The sequence below is a fragment of the Ictidomys tridecemlineatus genome, chromosome 12, assembly GCF_052094955.1.
Source record: "Ictidomys tridecemlineatus isolate mIctTri1 chromosome 12, mIctTri1.hap1, whole genome shotgun sequence".
Taxonomy (NCBI): Eukaryota; Metazoa; Chordata; class Mammalia; order Rodentia; family Sciuridae; genus Ictidomys; species Ictidomys tridecemlineatus.
The window spans coordinates 76665882-76685131 of record NC_135488.1 but is presented as its reverse complement, the minus strand read 5'-3'; the positions used below and the strand labels follow the sequence as shown (position 1 = coordinate 76685131).

At 33.8% G+C, this 19250-nt stretch overlaps 1 protein-coding gene across 5 annotated transcripts in view; it reads right to left on the bottom strand.

Annotated features, from left to right (window-relative positions):
- Positions 1–19250, bottom strand: part of Ppp4r3b (protein phosphatase 4 regulatory subunit 3B) — a 63416-nt gene that overhangs the window by 15920 nt on the left and 28246 nt on the right. For 3 of the 5 annotated variants that reach the window (XM_013357190.4, XM_005322024.5, XM_040271355.2), the window contains 5 exons: positions 17896–18012; positions 8016–8147; positions 6337–6439; positions 3294–3335; positions 1243–1401 (listed from right to left, as the gene is read on the bottom strand). In XM_013357190.4, coding sequence (XP_013212644.1) covers positions 1243–1401; positions 3294–3335; positions 6337–6439; positions 8016–8147; positions 17896–18012 — 553 coding nt within the window. The remainder of the gene's footprint in view (positions 1–1242; positions 1402–3293; positions 3336–6336; positions 6440–8015; positions 8148–17895; positions 18013–19250) is intronic. The other 2 variants (XM_040271357.2, XM_013357192.4) reach the window with 1 other exon arrangement.

Below are 19250 nucleotides of genomic sequence, written 5' to 3'. Positions count from 1 at the left end.
TCAGATGCATTATACACCACACACACACACACACACACACACACACACACACACACACGCGCGCGTAAAAAATGAAAGAATAAAAATATTAGAAGAAAATTGTAAAGAATACTTAGAACATAGAAGACTTCCTGAACAAGACAAAAACAAAAAACTATCAACAAAACAAAACAAAACCCCAAAGACCAGGAGGAAATAAACTGTATTTTTTGTTAAAGAACTCTTAAGAAAAAGATAACATGTAATTCACAACAGAGATAAATGAATATTGTACTAAAATTGGGAAATGCAAATTAAAAGAAGAATGGAATACCACATTATCATCAGATTGATACCATTTTAAAAAGGCAATAAGAGTACAGGGATATTGTCAAATGCTTCAAGTTTTGGGGAAAGAAATCTGGCAGCTATATGTTAAATTAAAAAAAAATTATAAAAATATATGTTAAAAACTATGAAGTATATATAAGCACTTTATCCTGGCAATCTTATTACTGGGAAACTATTTTACATAAATAAATAAATCAACATATAAAAAAATTAGTATTTCAGGCTATTTACAACTGTAGTTTGGAGTGGCAAAAAAGCAAAAATAATCTTGCAATCCATTCACTAGAAAATGATACAACAGTTTATGAAAAGAGATTATGAAATGATCTGCTATCTTTAGGAAAAAAATTAATCTATACCATATCAACTAACCTAGAGTACCAGGACTGAGGGGCAGACAAATAAGTATGTTAATATGATTCAGTTTCTGTACAAATAAAAACAAAAAATCCTATGTGTGTGAATATGTTTACGTAAATTTGTATAGCACAGAAAAAGGAATGAAAAGGAAAAAATGTATACAGTTAATAGTAACATTGGCTATTTTAAGATTATAAAAATAAAGGAGGTTAGGGAGATTAAGTTAGTAGAACATGACAGTCTCATGAGCAAAGGGAAAAGATGGCAGGCCTGGTTCTATTAGTGAAATGCTGTCATTGCATTGTATTGTACAACAACAAAAATTAAGCTAAATGGGTGCCTGATTCAAGTTGGGAACCACTGTAATCTACTTCCCTAGCCCTTTAAGAACAGAGACGATCAGGACTTCTTACAATCATCTCATTAATAGCATACACACTGCTCAACAAATAAATAGAAAAAACTTCAAATGGTAATTTAGCTATCATCTCTACCAAAAATATTGTTTCTTAAAAAACATTTTACAGAATGTCCATTTAAATTGTTACTTACACAAGGCCAGGAAAGTATGCTTCGAATTCATCAAGACCAAAACTCTTCTTAGCAAGTCCTTGTTCATAATGTAGTTTTTTATATGATATGTGTGATGTTCCACACAAAATGTAAGTAACTCTAAAATTAAGGCAAGTAGCTGTGCTGTTTGATAATTATCTAAAAAAGAAAGTCATCTCATGAAAATAAAATATTATAATACATCTAAATAGACTAAATAAGCTTATATTCTATATATTAGAGCCATTTTCGTGTCTGTTTTTATGACAATTAAGAAGGCTGTAGATGTATACTTTTTCTTAGGCAGACTATCTGAAAGTTTTATCAGTTTTACCTACTAAGTAGATATTTTCTAACAGAAAGAAAACAATCTGAATCTACAAATGTAATATAACCTTCATTTCATTGAGTTTTCTTGGTAATGCTTCCTTAGTAAGTATTATCATTAATATTAATGATGCTATAAAACGGTTCATACTAAAGAGGAATTACTTCAAATGTTATGTCTAAAGTGCTCAATACAAATCTCTTAAGAAAAATTACTATGCTTTTTAAAAAATATTTTTTAGTTGTAGATAGACGATACCCTTCTTTCATTTATTTTTATGTGGTGCTGAGGATTGAACCTAGTGCCTCATATGTGTCAGGCAAGCACTCTACCACTGAGCCACACTGCAGCTCCAACTATGCTTTCTTTGAACACATCTAAGGGAAAGATATTTTTGGCTATTTGAATATAAAGTGAAAAAATATTACATTAAAAACTATTAATTTTAAAAGCATCAATTCATGATATCCATAAAGAGAGGCCCACTGAAATAAACTAGTGTGCTTTTCCCCCTCAAGAGGCTTTGATTTGTAAATTCAAGAAATGATTATGAATTGCTATCAAATTTTAATGTGTATTAAGGACTTATATGGATAATTATGCTGTATTACAAATGTTTTAGGCAACAAAATAGGAAATATTAAACTGTGAGAAAACTGTGGAATCACAGCCTTACAAAATAGAAAAAAAAAAAATCAACATCTCCAAATACAATTTTTTTTTAAAATACAAAAGATGATAAGCACATACTCTGTGGAAATATGAGCCCATTTGGAGTAAAGCAGCATTCTTTTTCATAACAAAATGGCCATAAAAAATATAATTCTGGTATTTCAAAGATTGCTTCCACTTTAAATGCAAGTAAAAAGTTTTACTTATTCCCAACATAAATAGCCAGGATGTCACAGCCAAAATTCCTCACCATTAAAAAATAATTTTTTTTTTCAATTCTACAATTGTATTTTAAAAAGGATGCATGGTGTTTAACAAATATCTTGTTTACCTTTTCCTACATTAGGTGAAGAAATTACTCATATTTCTACATATCTCTGTCTAACCCAATTTAATTTCTAAATAGTCTCCTTATTTGAAATTAGTTCTCCTGGAATTTTTAATTTATTTTTCGGTACTGGGGATTGAATCCGGGACCTCGTGTATGCTAAGCAAATACTTTTAACCACCGAACTACATCTTTAGACCCCATTCTACATTATTATTAGAGACAGAGGCTCCCTAAATTGCCCAGGCTGAAATGGAAATTGTGATACTCTTGTTTTGGCTTCCTGAGTGGCTGAGATTACAGGCATGAATCCCCTTACCCAGATCTCTCCAGGAAATTTGATGAACCTGGCAGAAAAGTTGAAAAGCTAGGTGCACATAGTATAGTTTCAATACTACCAGACCCACACCTATTATACCTGTTCCAAGTGGAAGTAACAATGTTTAGACTTAGGTTCAAGGATAGTAAGAACAGACAATGCCTTCTTCAAAACCATAACAGAAAATACGCTGCAAATTTACAGAAAAAAACAACTGTTTTTTCCATATTTTGTATTGAGCAAGTGAAATTTCTTCTTTATAATAAAGAAAAAAGTGAACCTATCATTTGATTTTATCTTATGTTGAAAATATGCTTTCCTTAGCCTTATATAAAAGCTTTATACTCTGAGAAAAAAATAACTTAGAATTTGTATTAGTTCAGAAAATATGAATTTATACTTACCAGGGCAAATTGTGTTGTTTTTGTTAGATCCAACTATGTTATCTAATAAAAAAAAATTACAATTAACTACTTCAGTAACAATATCTCATACCTTTCAGATACTTTTATAATATGTAAAACTCATCTTTAATCAATCACCTTTAACCTTCATAATGATCATTAAGAGCTGGCTGCCTTGGTTAGTTATATACATCTATCTGTAATCTTTCAAAAAATTGGGCGCAGATGTGGAATTATTAAAAGACAACATAGGATAAGTATTCTGATAAAAATATAAGAGACCATAACCAAAGATAAGACTGATAAATCTTCTTTTATCTCCCATTCATCATTAACAATCAGGATATTGTTATATCCTCTGGATCACATATTTAAAAACAGAAAATACAGAAATTTTAAAACTCTGGAATAACATATGTTAATGATATGCTTTAAAAAATAAAAGCAGGACATTTTTTTCAGGCATATATAGTTTATCAAGCACATATAGGTACACCGCATAGGGAAACGCATTGCACAGAAAAGCAAATTACACTGTATAAGAATGTATACTGAAGCATTCTTTTAATAGCAAAAAGCTGGACACAAAGGTATATGAGAATTGGAATAGCTAAATTATAGCCTACTCATATAAGAGAATACTGTGCAAAGATTTTTAAATGCTATTTATTTAAAAATAAATAAGAACTCAAGGTATCAATATGAATAAATCTCAAAAATAGCGTCAAATAAAAGGAAAGAATGTAGGTTAATATGTATAATCAGAATAAATTTAATATGAAAAACAATGCTCTATTATACAATAATAAGTGATAAACTCCAAATTCAGCATACCTTGAGGAATGGGGGAGTGGGATAGAATGGGAATGAGAATTTGAAGGGGCATATTTTCATTGAAAAAAATCTGAAAAGAAGTTTAGTAAGTTAGTTTTTTATAAAGCCAATACAGAGTATGAGTATTTGTTCTATTATCTATTTACTTCTGTATGCTAGAAGTGTTTTACTGTAAAATGAACATTAAATTGAGTAATTATAATTTACATAAATGGAATCATTCTATAGTAAAATCTTCTGTGATGTGTTTTTGTACCCATTCAGTTCATATTTTTGAGAACTACTCAGTTGATACATCATGAATCATTTCAATCACTATAACTCTGTATAGTATTCCATTATATGAATATACCATGCTTTATTCAGTTCCCTACAACAAACAATGCAGTAACATTCTTATACCTACCATGTATATGCATAAACATTCCCTATGTTTATAGAAATATATAATCAGAAAAAAAAATCTATGGTATTATAGGATGTGTCTCTGTTACAACTTTATTTTTTGTAAAATTCTGTTTACTTTCTCTTAATTGATTTCCAATGTTTTCAAGATAGTTGCTAATACTCTAGTATGCCCCCACATATTTGCTTCTTCTTCTTTTTGGTACTGGTGATTGAACCCAGGGGCACTTTATCACTGAGACACATCCCCGAGTCCTTTTTTAATTTTGAGATGGGGCCTCGCTAAGTTGCTAAGGCTGGCCTCAAACTTTCAATTCTCCTGCCTCAGCCTCCCAAGGTGCTGGGATTATAGGCATTATCACAGAGTCTGGATGCCCCTGCTAATTTCTGATTTCACAAATTCAGCTGTATACTTATCTAAGTCCTTTGTTTAAGCTGGCATGTGTTATGGCAACATCATAATATGATTTAAATAGGTGGGCTCAGTGGTATACTCCTGTAATCCTAGCAGCTAGGAAGGCTCAGCCACTTAGTGTTTCACTAAGTTTTTAGGGCCTATCTCAAAATAAAAAATAGAAATGGCTGGGGATGTGGCTCAGTGGTTAAGCACCTCTGGGTTCAATCCCTGGTACCAATCAGTAACTAAATACTGCAGGATGATGAAATTTTAGATAGCTAGAATATCTACAGTTCAATTGGATATAGTAGAGATCAACTAAAAACTGATGCCGAATTAAATATATACCTGAAGATACTACTTACAACTGTAATAGGATTCTGTATTCAGACTGCCTTAAAAATATCTTTACGTTTCCACTCCCCTTTAATAAACTGAAACCAGAATTTGCAGCTTATAAATTATAGTTATAATTTACGCAATGAAGACAATAAGGGAATACAATAAAAATGCACATGAAAAGCCCTTTGCTCCTATATACTAGCATATGAGTGTACATTTACAGGTTCAATGAAAATGTTTGAAGAGCCAGGTGCAGTGGTGAATGACAGTAATCCAAATGACTAAGGAGGCTGAAGTGAGAGCATTACAAGCTGGTGGCCAGCCTCTGCAACTTAGTGAGATCTTGTCTCGCAAAAAGGGTTGGGGATGTAGCTCAGTGGTAAAGTGCCCCTGGGTTCATCCCTGGTACCAAATAAAATTAAAAAACATCATTATTTGCTTTAATCAACTTTTTGTTTAACCCTTCAATCAATTTCTGACCCTGACATTGTGAAATAAGAGGGCTTTCACATAATGTTAAATTGTTCTTCGGAATTGATGTTTCTTGTAGGTTTTTGTTTTTTGATCCTGGGAATGAAACCCAGGGAGACCTTATCACTGAGCATACTTGCTCCTTTACATTTTTTTGTTTTTGTAAGAGAATCTGCTAATATGCTGAGAGTCACCTGGAATTTTTGATCCTCCTGCCTCAGCCTCCTGCATCACTGAAATTACAGGCTTGTGGCACTGTCCCCAGCAGTACCCTCAGATTTCTAATGTAGCAATACACTGTCTGCTCTTAACTCTCTCCAGATAATCTATTCTAACTCTGGGGACAGTCTCCTTTTTTAAAGTGTCTCTGTCTCTCTCTCTATCAGTATGTAATACTTTTAGCCACATTTTTTATATCATTCTGTCCCACAGACACTCAGAAACAAGGAAAATCAAGAATTTTACTGCAGTATAAATATTTCAGTAGTAATTTCCCTGTCACATAAAGCACAAAGTAAACAGCATGTTAGTTTTAATATTTATTTCACTTGTATTTAAAAATAGAAGTCCTAAGCAGATAAAAAGAGAACCTACCTTTTTCACATTTGTCTTCTGAAGTATTAGTTAAAAGTGGTGCTGTTAGGACATGCATACAATGATTGTAGAAGAAGTTTAGAAATTCACTTTTCTCAGTTTTCTGAAACAAACAGAATTAAGAAAACATCTTCAAGCATTATTAGTGCAGGTCATATACTAACAACACATTTTAAGATAAGGTGAAAAGAACCAAAAACTAGTTATATAATGTGAAAGAACCAAAAAATGGTTATAGTCACTTTAATACTATTTTTTTTTGCAGAAATGAAAAACCAAGTCTTTTATATTATTTTATTTAATAAAATAAAAATGGAAGTATGATAGAATACTAAAATGTTTTTCAGAACAATTGTTTTTTTTTTCAAAGATGTTGGTGATATGAAATGTAAGAACAATCAATCTTCCATACAACAAGGTAATTACAATTAACAGCAACGTATTCCATACCTGAAGTTGCTAAAATTAGACTTTAAAGTGTTCTTGCCACACATAAACTTGAAGTAACTGTGAGGTAAAAAATACAACCAACTAACCAAACATAAGAATAGCATATATCTTAATAGTTACTACTGATCATTTGTTTCTTATTGTATAGCTTCCTGATTCTTTTCCCAAGAATGTAACAAAGAAACAAATGAATAGTAGTGGTTATTAAGGTATATGCTATTCTCACTTTGCCCAACAATGTTTGGTTAGTCGTATAAAATTCTTTCATCTTTAAAAGAGTATAATTCAAAAGCAGAAAAATATCTGTTTCTGAAGAAAAACCAAAAACATTTAAAAAAAGAAAACAAAAACAAAAACAAACCAAACCAAACAAATGAAAGAAAGAAAGAAAGAAAAAGAAGTTTGGTATGAGCTACCACAATATTAATCCCAGCAAGTTGGGAGCCTAAGGCAGGGGAAATCACAAATTTGAGGCCAGCCTTGGTAACTTAGTAAGACCCTATCTCAAAATAAAAAACAAAAAGGACTGGGAGCTCAGTGGTAGAACATCTGTGGTTTAAATAAAAAAGAAGGAAAACACAGACGTGAACACATGTGCCATGTGATTGGTAAAGTGCTTAAAATCAGGAGCCCCAGATTTCAATACCTATCCAAATTTGAAAAACTGCTGAATTAATTTATTAAGCCAATATGCAAAAATATGAAAATTATAATTCTTTAAATTTTAATAGTTTACAATTTAGAAAATAATATCTTGACTTTTTGCCATTATTTTTCACACAATTGGGCCCACAAACAAGATTTAAAAATAATGTACGTATTCTCTAATTTCAAGGGAAAATAAAAGTAAAAAGGGCTGGGAATGTAGCTGGGTTCAATCCTTTAGTACTGCCAAAATTAAAGAGAATAGAAAAGAGATCCTTAAGAATACATTCTTCTTTTATGATAAAAACTATGTAAAATTCACCCTTTATCACTTTATAGTAAGCTGTTTAGTTGTTTCAATGATATTCATAATGCCATGTATGAATTTTTATGATGTTAACAGATTATCAAGATTTTAATAATTATAAACTCGTATATGATACAACTGAATTGTTACAAGAATACCACTGTTTCTTGAATACTACGTATACAAAGGAAGGTATTTACTATTTGTCAAAATCTCATTGCAAAGCGAGGTGAAACTGCCCATGTCCAAATTTTTAAATATCAGGGTGATTTCTTACATTAGTTGTAGCCAGCATGTTCTCTGGATCAATTAGAGTACGAAGAAGTCCCATTAACTGAACTGCACCTCCTAACTCAGGATCAGTATCACAGATCATCTGTTCAATTACTACATTAATAAGAAGAATATCCTGAAAGAAAACATGTTTCCATTAAACCCCTGATTGGATGTAAGACAAATACACCAACTGAAAGAACAATATCAGAATCATATAAAGAAAAAAAACAACAAACACAAGAGTTTCTTTAAACTTTTTTCTTCCTAGTGTTTTTCAAAATTCTAAAAACACTAGACTGAAAAAATATCACTCCAAAAGAAAGAAATTAAGAAAAAAAAAAAAAAAAAAGAATATGCCCCGGCTTATAGGAAAATAAAAAACACAATATAGTGAATATTGTTCACTAGAGGTTCTACATTAGATTCTCATTCTAGATTTCAGCCTCAGGCATAAATTTAGAGGTTGACTAAACAAGTAGATCACACATTGTGTTATATTAAAACACAGAAAATCTGAAAACCACTCAGCAAAACAAACAAAAATGACAGACAAGGAGTATAACCTAGTAATGTAACTCTTTTAGGAGATGAGTGGATGAACACTGTTATATAATTATCTAATATTAAGTAGATTTGCTATTTTAGCTTTAAGAGTCAGAAAGCAACTGGCAATACAAAATATCTTTGCATTCTATAGATAAAAAAGTAGAAATTCTAAGCATAACAGGACAAAAAGTAATTGGTATGTCAAAAAATGTTTTGACATTAGCTCAGTGGATTTGAGGAACATGTTCTGAGAAATGCATTACTAGGCTATTTTGCTGTTGTTCAAACACCACAAAGAGAAGTTACAAAACCCAGATGGCACAGCTTGTCATATACCCAGGCTATATTTATAAATATATGGTATGGCCTACTAAATAAATCAAGCACAAGAGGAAATGATGCAATCAAGAAAAAAATGGTCCCTTCCTAACATAGCATACTGTTTTGTAGTGAGAGTTTTTTTTTTTTTTTTTCCAAAGAGACAGGATCTTGGCATTCTTATCCAGGCTGGTCTTCAACTCGAGGGCTCAGGCAATCCTCCTGTCTAAGCCTCCCAAGAAGCTGGGACTATTGACACATACCCCCTTATGACACAGTAAATCTGTGTTTGAATATGTTTATGTAAATTTGTACAGGTATAGAGAAAATGAAAATGAGATATAAAGGAAGTTAACACTAGTTATTTTAAGGCCATAAAATAAAGGAGGTTAGGGAGATTAAAAGTCACTAGTAAATGAAAGTTTGATGAAGTAGATGGAAAAGAGAGCAGGCCTAAAAAATGATTTTTAATAGGTACATATACACTCCAAAATAACAAAAATGTAGTTGTTTATTATCAAATGTTATGTAATATACATAATAATATGTGCTGCTATTTCTTCAAAGAAGAATTACAAAATAAATTTCACAGAGCTATGCATTATAAAGAAATGATAAATGTTTGAGAAGGCAAATGTGTTTACCTTGATGTAAATATTACACAGGGCTGGGGATGTTACTCAGTGGGGTAAACCGTTTGCCTAGTGTGAGCAAGGAATTGGGCTTGATTCCCCCTACTATACACACATACACAAATTGACCCCCTACTACACACACATATACAAATTGATAAATGTATACACATATCGAGACACAAAGACCCCATAAATATGTACAAAACAACAATGAGTGTTGGTGAAGATGTGGGGGAAAAGATACAATCATACACTGCTGGTGGGATTGCAAATTAGTGCAGCCAAAAGTTCTTTAGAACTTTTTCAAGACAGTAAAACTTGAGAAAGGGTATAAGGTCACCAAGTGAAAGGAAATCTTCAGGGTCACAGATTATACTTAAATTTTGATCTTCAGAATCTATAAGGCAACCTTTGTGATTATTCAATCCCTCTACCTTTAAAGAACTTACACCAATAAGAAGCAGGCTACAGAAGCTATCTAAAGCCCTCAAGGAAAGGCATCTTCCACTGCCTATCTCAGATATAGCTAGCCATAGCTGAGAGGGAGTCAGGGCTTTGGAAGATAACAAGCAATTCGTAAAATATGAGTTAACCACAGATCTAGAGGTTAAGTCGAACAGAAAAAGAAGGAATAGCAAGATATTCCTATCCCTGAGGTACCCAGTCTCAGCAGTTAGTCAGCTTTAATTCATGACTAAGTTCACTTACAAGTAGTATAGTGGTACTGTGGGTAACTGGTTTATTAAGGACTACCAACCCCACAGATAACAAAAATCTTGATGTGCTCAAGTCTCTTTTATAATACCTAAAATAATATAAATAACTGATTTTGGCATCCTGGCCAGGGTGAGGGGGGGTCCTGGAATCAATTTTCCAAAGATACCAAAAGACAATGGTATCTGGTAGATTTTTTGGTAGCATTAATTGCTATAGTAGAAATCCAACTTTGTTTCCTTGTTCCTTCAACAACCACATGGCTCAGGAAAGAAAACTCATATTCAAGCAGTTTCAGGAGGATAATGAAAAATAAGGATAATGAAAAATGCCTTCTTCTAATGTCAATGACTTGGTCTTAAACTCTCATGGAGGAACCTTAGTTACTCAATTCCAATGTTGTATCACCAAAAACTATTTTAGAGAATCTCCTCTTAAAAGATTCCAATAACTCCTTCCCAATGCCTGTTTACTCGTGTTTTCCTTGCTTTTGCTCCTTTTCCCAAACTGCCACTGTAGCTTCTGCAACTATAACTTTCAATTTATAATGAGTCTTTAGATGCCACTATTGATTTACTTGGTGTTCTGAGAAAGAGGTCTAACACAGGAGTCAGCAAAGTACAAAAGTACCCTACTTATTCCTTGCTTTATAATAAAAATTTTACAATAAAACATTAATTGGGATAAAGCGACACCCATTCATTTTCAAACTGTCAATGGCCAGTTCACGCTACACTGGTAGAAATAAGTAGTTGTGACAGAGACCACAGGACCTACAATGTCCTACTTTGCTATTTGGGACTTAAAAAAATAACAATATTCAAGTGAGTTTAACCAGTCTGTGAAATATTTCAAAGTTCTAATTCTAAATCAAAGTTTTAAGAAAAATGATGTCCCTGTTGGTTTTATTCACTCCAACATGAAACCATTCTTACTTAGAGGCAAATACTTTGCTTTTAAAGTACATCTTAAGCAGGCTTAAGAATAATGTCCCAAACCACACTGAGATCCCATCTCCAGTCAGTACGGCAAATATCAAGAACAATAAATGCTGGTGAGGCAGGGAGCAGTGGTGCACACTTGTAATCCCAGCAGCTCGGGAGGTTGAGACAGGAGGATCCTGAGTTCAAAGCCAGCCTTAGCAAAAGTGAGGTGCTAAGCAACTCAGTGAGATCCTGTCTCTAAATAAAATGCACACACACAAAAAGAGCCTGGGGATGTGGCTCAGTGGTCGAGTGTCCTTGAGTTCAATCCCTAGCACCCCCCTCCCCCCAAATAAATAAAAGTTGGTAAGGATGTGGGGAAAAAAGGGACATTCATACATTGCTAGAACTGCAAATTGGTTGTGACCACTCTGAAAAGCAGTATGGAGATTCTTCAGAAAACTTGGAATGGAATCACCATTTGATCCAGTTATCCCACTCCTCAATATATACATACTCAAAGGTATATTTTAAGAAATCAGCATACTACAGTGAGGCAGCCACATCAGTGTTTACAGTAGCTCAATTCATAGTAGCTAAGCTACGGAACCAACTTAGGTGCCCTTCAACAGATGAATGGATAAAGAAAATGTGGTATATATACATAATGGACTCAGCCATAAAGAATAATAAGTCAATCCTACAAAACCAAAGGCTGAATGTTCTCTCTGGTATGTGAATGCTAAGACACATTAAGGAGACACACATTCGGTGGGGTACAGAAGAACAGAAGTTCATTAGATTCAACATAAGGGAATGAAGGGAAGGGATGAGAACAGGAAAGACAGTAGAATGAATCTTAAATCTCAGAATTGGTAAAAACAAGCTGGACAAAGAAAAAAAAAGTGGATCAAGGAGCTAGATATCAAATCAGAGACTCTGAGTCTAATAGAAGAAAAAGTTGGCTCCAATCTACATACTGTGGGGTCGGGCTCTAAATTCCTTAATAGGACACCCATAGCACAAGAGTTAATAACAAGAATCAACAAATGGGACTTACTTAAACTGAAAAGTTTTTTTCTCAGCAAGAGAAACAATGAGAGAGGTAAATAGGGAGCCTACATCATGGGAACAAATTTTTACTCCTCACACTTCAGATAGAGCCCTAATATCCAGAGTATACAAAGAACTCAAAAAATTAAACAATAAGAAAACAAATAACCCAATCAACAAATGGGCCAAGGACCTGAACAGACACTTCTCAGAGGAGGACATACAATCAATCAACAAGTACATGAAAAAATGCTCACCATCTCTAGCAGTCAGAGAAATGCAAATCAAAACCACCCTAAGATACCATCTCACTCCAGTAAGATTGGCCGCCATTATGAAGTCAAACAACAAGTGCTGGCGAGGATGTGGGGAAAAGGGTACTCTTGTACACTGCTGGTGGGACTGCAAACTGGTGCAGCCAATTTGGAAAGCAGTATGGAGATTCCTGGGAAAGCTGGGAATGGAACCACCATTTGACCCAGCTATTGCCCTTCTCGGACTATTCCCTGAAGACCTTAAAAGAGCGTACTACAGGGATACTGCCACATCGATGTTCATAGCAGCACAATTCACAATTGGTAGACTGTGGAACCAACCCAGATGCCCTTCAATAGATGAATGAATTAAAAAAAAAAAAAAAGTGGCATTTATACACCATGGAGTATTACGCAGCACTAAAAAATGACAAAATCATGGAATTTGCAGGGAAATGGATGGCTCTAGAGCAGATTATGCTTAGTGAAGCTAGACAATCCCTAAAAAACAAATGCCAAATGTCTTCTTTGATATAATGAGAGCAACTAAGAACAGAGCAGGGAGGAAGAGCAGGAAGAAAAGATTAACATTAAACAGACATGAGGTGGGAGGGAAAGGGAGAGAAAAGGGAAATTGCATGGAAATGGAGGGAGACTCTCATTGTTAAACAAAATTACATATAAGAGGTTGTGAGGGGAATGGGAAAATAAACAAGGAGATAAATGAATTATAGTAGATGGGGTAGAGAGAGAAGATGGGAGGGGAGGGGAGGGAGGATAGTAGAGGATAGGAAAGGTAGCAGAATACAACAGTTACTAATAGGGCATTATGTAAAAATGTGGATGTGTAAACGATGTGATTCTGTAATCTGTATTTGGGGTAAAAATGGGAGTTCATAACCCACTTGAATCTAATGTATGAAATATGATATGTCAAGGGCTTTGTAATGTTTTGAACGACCAATAAAAAAAAAGAAAAAAAATAAAGGTCCATCAACAACTAATAAAAATATTTAAAAAATAAATAAATAAAAGTTGGGTATGGTGGCACGTGCCAGTAATCCCAGCTACTCTGGAGGCTGAGGCAGGAGAATCATAAAATTAAAAAAAAAAAAACAACTTATTTTTTACTTGGACATAATACTTTTATTTATTTATTTTTATATGGTGCTGAGGATCAAACCCAGGGCCTTGCATGTGCTAGATGAGTGGTCTACACTGAGCTACAACCCCAGGAGGACTGTAAATTTGAGGCCACTCTGGGCAACAAAGTGAGATCCTATCTCAAGAAACAAACCAAAATATCAGAACAAAAGTTAGATATAATTCCTAATATGACACAATAAAGGAAACACAACATCTGAACCATTTCTGCCACAGAAAAACAATTTGATAACTGTGAGGATACATAAGACAAACCCAAATTGTTGGAACACTGGATCAGAAACTGTTTTTTTCTTGGCTAAAATAGAGATCACTGGGCAACAAATAAAATATGAATGAAGGCTATAAAGGAAACATTATGCCATTATTTCTGTCTTTATTTTTTTAATATTTCTTTTTTATTTGCAGCTGGACACAATATCTTTATTTTATATATTTATTTTTATGTGGTGCTGAGGATCAAACCCAGGGCCTCGCACATGCTAGGCGAATGCTCTATCGCTGAGCCCCAGCCCCAGCCCTCATGCCATCATTTGTGTACCTTATTCTTCAATAGTTTAAAAAGAAAACAATACATATGTAGGTATATATGAGTGTATATAAAAATAATTAAAAGAAAAAAAAAGCAAATGACAGATAAAATGGTAACAACTGGGGAACCACTATGAAGGGTTTTATCTTTTCTACAAATTTGTAGGAGGATCCAATTAGCTGGGTCTGTGCAAATTAGCAAGAACCTGCCTCAAAATAGAAAAAAACTAAAAAAAGGGTTAAGGATATGGCTCAGTAGTTAAGTGCCCCTGGGTGTAATACCCACTATCAAAACCAAAAGCAAAAACTTTTAAAAATGTAGAGAAATTTTAAGAAATGAAATGTGGTATTTTTCAATACAAAATATTCAACATTTTACAAAAGAAATTAGCTTGTGGGTTTCTTTTTTTTTTTTTTTTCTTTGTATCAGGGAGGGAAGCCAGGAGTGCTTAACCACTAAACTATACCCTCAGCCCTTTTAAAAATTTTTATTTAGAGACAGAGTCTTACTGAGTTGCTTAGCCTTGCTAAGTTGACAAGGCTGGCTTTGAACTAGTGATCCTCCTGCCTCAGCCTCCCAAGTTACCGGGATTATAGGCAGCCTGGCGTAGTTTTTATAACTTCTTTTCATGACAAATCTCAGAGACAGAGAAAATATCAAAGCTAAAGAAAATAACGTAATAAATCCTATGTACCTATCATTCTACTTTTGCAATTATTAACTCATGGCCCATCTTGTTTAACCTGTATACTTCCAACCAAATTATCCATATCCTCTAAAAATTATTTTGAAGTATACTCCATATAAAACAATAACTATAATATTTCAGTATAAATCTTTAAAATAAGGACTCTTTTAAATAATAATTATCATCTTCAAAGAATTTTAAAATTCATTCTTAAATGAGAAAATACTTGCCAGAATAAGTAATAATAGTCCCATTACTAATCCTGTCAGATTCTATAGTAAAGTCTACTCAATGTTTCAAAGGCAATTAGTACAAAAATGTGTGCAATCTGTGGCATAACAGACAATATTTACTGCTAAACTGATCCTTCTATCTCAGAAACAATGACAACTGTAAAAAAAAAACTGTTAATATTTCCTTGTGTCTTGCACATATTCGAATACTGTAATATATGTTGCTAAAACCAAATTTGCTCCTTAATAGGAGTAAAAGTTGATTTTTTTTAAAAGGGCATTAAAGTATCAACTATTCAACAAATACATGTTATCTTCTTTTTTCTTCTTAAAGGTCCCAAACAGAATTTAGTACGTAGGGCTGGGACTGTAGTTCAGCGGTAGAGTATTTATTTTCATACACAATTCTCTGGGTTTAACACCCAGCATTGGAGGCAAAAAAAAAAAAAAAAAAAAAAGTAGAATCCTCAATCTTGAAAAAAAATTTAAACAAACTTTAAATATATCTCTCTTCTAGGCTAACAATTACTTTTAAGACAAGGAAAAGTTCAAATTATAAAATTTTTAAGTCTTAGAAAATTCAGAAAATGAAAGACCTTGAAGACTATAATTTTAGGAAAAAGAGAAGCCAGGTTCAATGGCATATGCCTATCACCATTGCTATTTAGAAGGCTGGAAGGGTGGGTGGGTGGATATTAAGCCCAGGAGTTCAAAAAACCAGCTGGGAAACACAAGGATATCCAGTCTCAAAAGAGAAGAAAAAAAAAAAAAAGAAACTGAAAAAGTTCCTTTAACTGTTTCTTCTCTAGTCTTATCCATCAATTAAATGAAAACAATATAATATTGCCAATGAAAACTGGAATCAAATTTTTGACAGTTAAAAATTCTAGAAGTTAACTGTTTAGGATTATCATGATGTGAGTGAGATTTATGGTCAGTTTATGATGAATGCCTTTAATCACACACATCACTAAGGATGGAGCAATGGAAATGTTAATATATTTTTCTTTTTTTAAGACAGCAATTTTTGGCATACTGAGTTATTATTTTCCCCCAGTACTAGAGATAGAACTAGGGTCTCAGATGCACATGCTAGGTAAATAGTCTATCACTTAACTGGAATCCCAGTCCAGGACCATTAATTTCAAAGTTATCTTCTAAAAAGAATGGTATTTTTCTCTATTGCCTAAATATAATTAATTCAATCAATTCCAAAATCAATTCCAAAATTCCTTTTAAAAAAATTGGAACTGGGTAGTGACATGTTACTGTAATCCCAACAATTTGGGAGGCTGAGGTAGGAGGATTGAGATTGCAAGTACAAGGCCAGCCTCAGTAACCTAGTGAGGACTTTGTAACTAAGTGAGACCCTGTCTCAAAATAAAAAAATAGAAAGGGCTGGGGATGTAACTCAGTGATAAAGCACCCCTAGGTTCTATCACCAGTACAGCAAACAAACACAAAGTATTAAAAATACAGGAAATAAAATTTAAGTAGACATTAAGAGACACCAAGGTGGGGTTGGGGGCATGGTTCAATGGCAATGCACATGCCATTGAGCCATGTCCCCATGTGAGGCCCTGGATTCCATCCCTAGCCCCATGGAGAGTGGGAGGATTTAAAAGAAAAAAAGGAAGAGTAAACAAGAAATATGTAAAACTGTAATTTCTAATTAACTCTATAATTGAGTTAACCAAATTAAAATTGGGAATCAAACACCTTCCTTCAAGGCATAGTTACACTTCAATTATCATTTATTTAACACTAAAACAATTTTACATTATAAGAAAAAACACTTAAATTACAGTTATGTGTTCATTTGTCCTTAAAATAATTTGAGGGGAAAATCCTAAATTTTCTGCAATGGGAAGACACAACATTGGTCTCATCACTAAATTTTCATTTCCAAGAAAATTTAACAAGGGAAAGCAATTTCTTAGTTATAAGGATCTGATCTGCAAATATCCTAAGGATCTGAAATTCCATTTCTTTAACTCTTCAAATTAAAAAAAAAAAATCAACATTTAAGAATCTGATTTGAGGACTGGGAATATGTAGTTCAGTGGCAGAGCACATGCCTACTATGTCCATGGCCTTGGGTTCAATTCTAAGTACTGGGGGAATAAAGGAAAGAAGCTGATTTGATTATAATTTATGCTAATACTGGTTTGTTAAATATCTGTTTTTTCTTTGCAATAAACAAACTAACTGCAACATATTCTGAATTTGCCAGTCACGACTGTTCAGAAATCTATTATTTTTGAAAATTTAAGATTACAGTTATGTGTCACGAGCTATGGGCTGTGTGTGGACATAGTGAAAAGCCTTGTGAGGGGATAAGTCTGGCTGTGGGAACTCCCTGGGGCACTCCCCACAGGGATACACCACCTGATGCAGGTGAATTTCCCCCTCAAGTTCTGCCTAAGAGCCCACAGAGCACCTGAGATGGATGTGACCTGCCAAGTTGTCAATCAACCTGCAGACTGCAGGACATCACAAAGCAAGACTCTGCCCCTGAAACCTTACCCCTGCCTTTGATATACCTACCCCCTTAAATAAATGCTGGAGCCATTTTGTCTTCCTCTAGTTCAAGCACCCTTGTGGACTAGATCTACCAGGGGCTTTGGTTTTGTAAATATATTTCTGAGTGTTTGTGTTTTATTATTTGTTAATTATCTGAGATATTAAGATTTAGGGTGGCTAGGATTCCTCTGGCCAAAAGAACCCCCCAATGAGACGCTGTCTTCCTCCCTAAAATTATGCTTTTTCTCACAATAGTTTATTAATACTATTCACATAGAACCCCAGAATTATTACTTACATCATCACTCTGCTGGGCTTCTTGCATTACAAATTCTCGAACCATAGAAGGACTAAACTCTACTAGATAAGAAAATATATCTGTAGCAGCTGATCTGACTTGCAAATCATCCATGCCCTAATAAAAGGAAAGCTAGGTTATTTAGAGACTGTTAACATTTATTCTTGCATTTACCTTTTCCCCACTAAATCCATGTATTACCTCTAAAGTTGAATTAAGACATTGAAGTGCAATCAAAATATACAATCATTTTCTTTCTTTTTATAAATATTACAATTCTGGGGCAGCTCTCTGATTAGTTGTTGCTGGTTTTTACCATCACAAAGAAATATTCACAGATCTTAAATATAAGAATCAGCATAAGATTATAAAGCAACGCTTTAAAAATGCTACCAAAGCTGGGAATGGTGGCACACACCTGTAATCCCAGTAGTCAGGAGGCTGAGGCAGGAGGATTCAGAGTTCAGAGCCAGCCTCAGCAAAAGTGAGGTGCTAAGCAACTCAGTGAAATCCTGTCTCTAAATTAAATACAAAATAGGGCTAGGGATGTGGCTCAGTGGCTGAGTACTCCTGAGTTCAATTCCAGGGAACCCCCCTCTCAAATAAAGCTGCCAAAAATTCAGAAAGGGTATTATTAAATATATACTAAAAAATTTGAATATGCTTCCATCAAAGCCTTTCAGAATTCTATCTTTTGTTCTAGACATAATAGGATTACTCTTCAGCAACTGACTCCATCTTCCTTGACTTGCCTAATAGATGATGCTTTTGAAAACACTTCTTGGGCACTTTTGTCCCTTTCCCATAACTCAGTTTTCCAAGGCAGTGACTGTGGAAACAGTCCCTGCAGTTCTTAAACTGTGGTTCAGGGAATCCTATTGAGGGGTCTAATACTCTTTTTTTCAGGAAGTGTACAGATTAAAACTATATTCATAGTATTAAGTAATAGATATTTTCTTTTTCATTCTCAATCACAAACACAGTGGGATTTTCCAGAGGCTACATGATGTGATAGATCTAAGAACAAGTTAAACATAGCAGTAGCTATGAGAATCTAGTTATATACTATGAAGACATTAAAGGGATCAGCAAAACAAAAAATGGGCAAATGATGCCATGCTCTTCACTAAATTATTTTTGATTTGGGAAAATTTTAAGTTTATGTTAATATATAATGGATTATTTAACAAATCAAAATGAATAAAATTTTCTCATTTTAGTCAGGCACAGTAGGGCTCACATATAATCCCAGATATCTGGGAGGCAGAGGCAGGAGAATCACATTTGATACAGCCCTGGGCAACTTAATAAGACCGTGCCTCAAAATAAAAAATAAAAAGGGCTGGGGATATAGC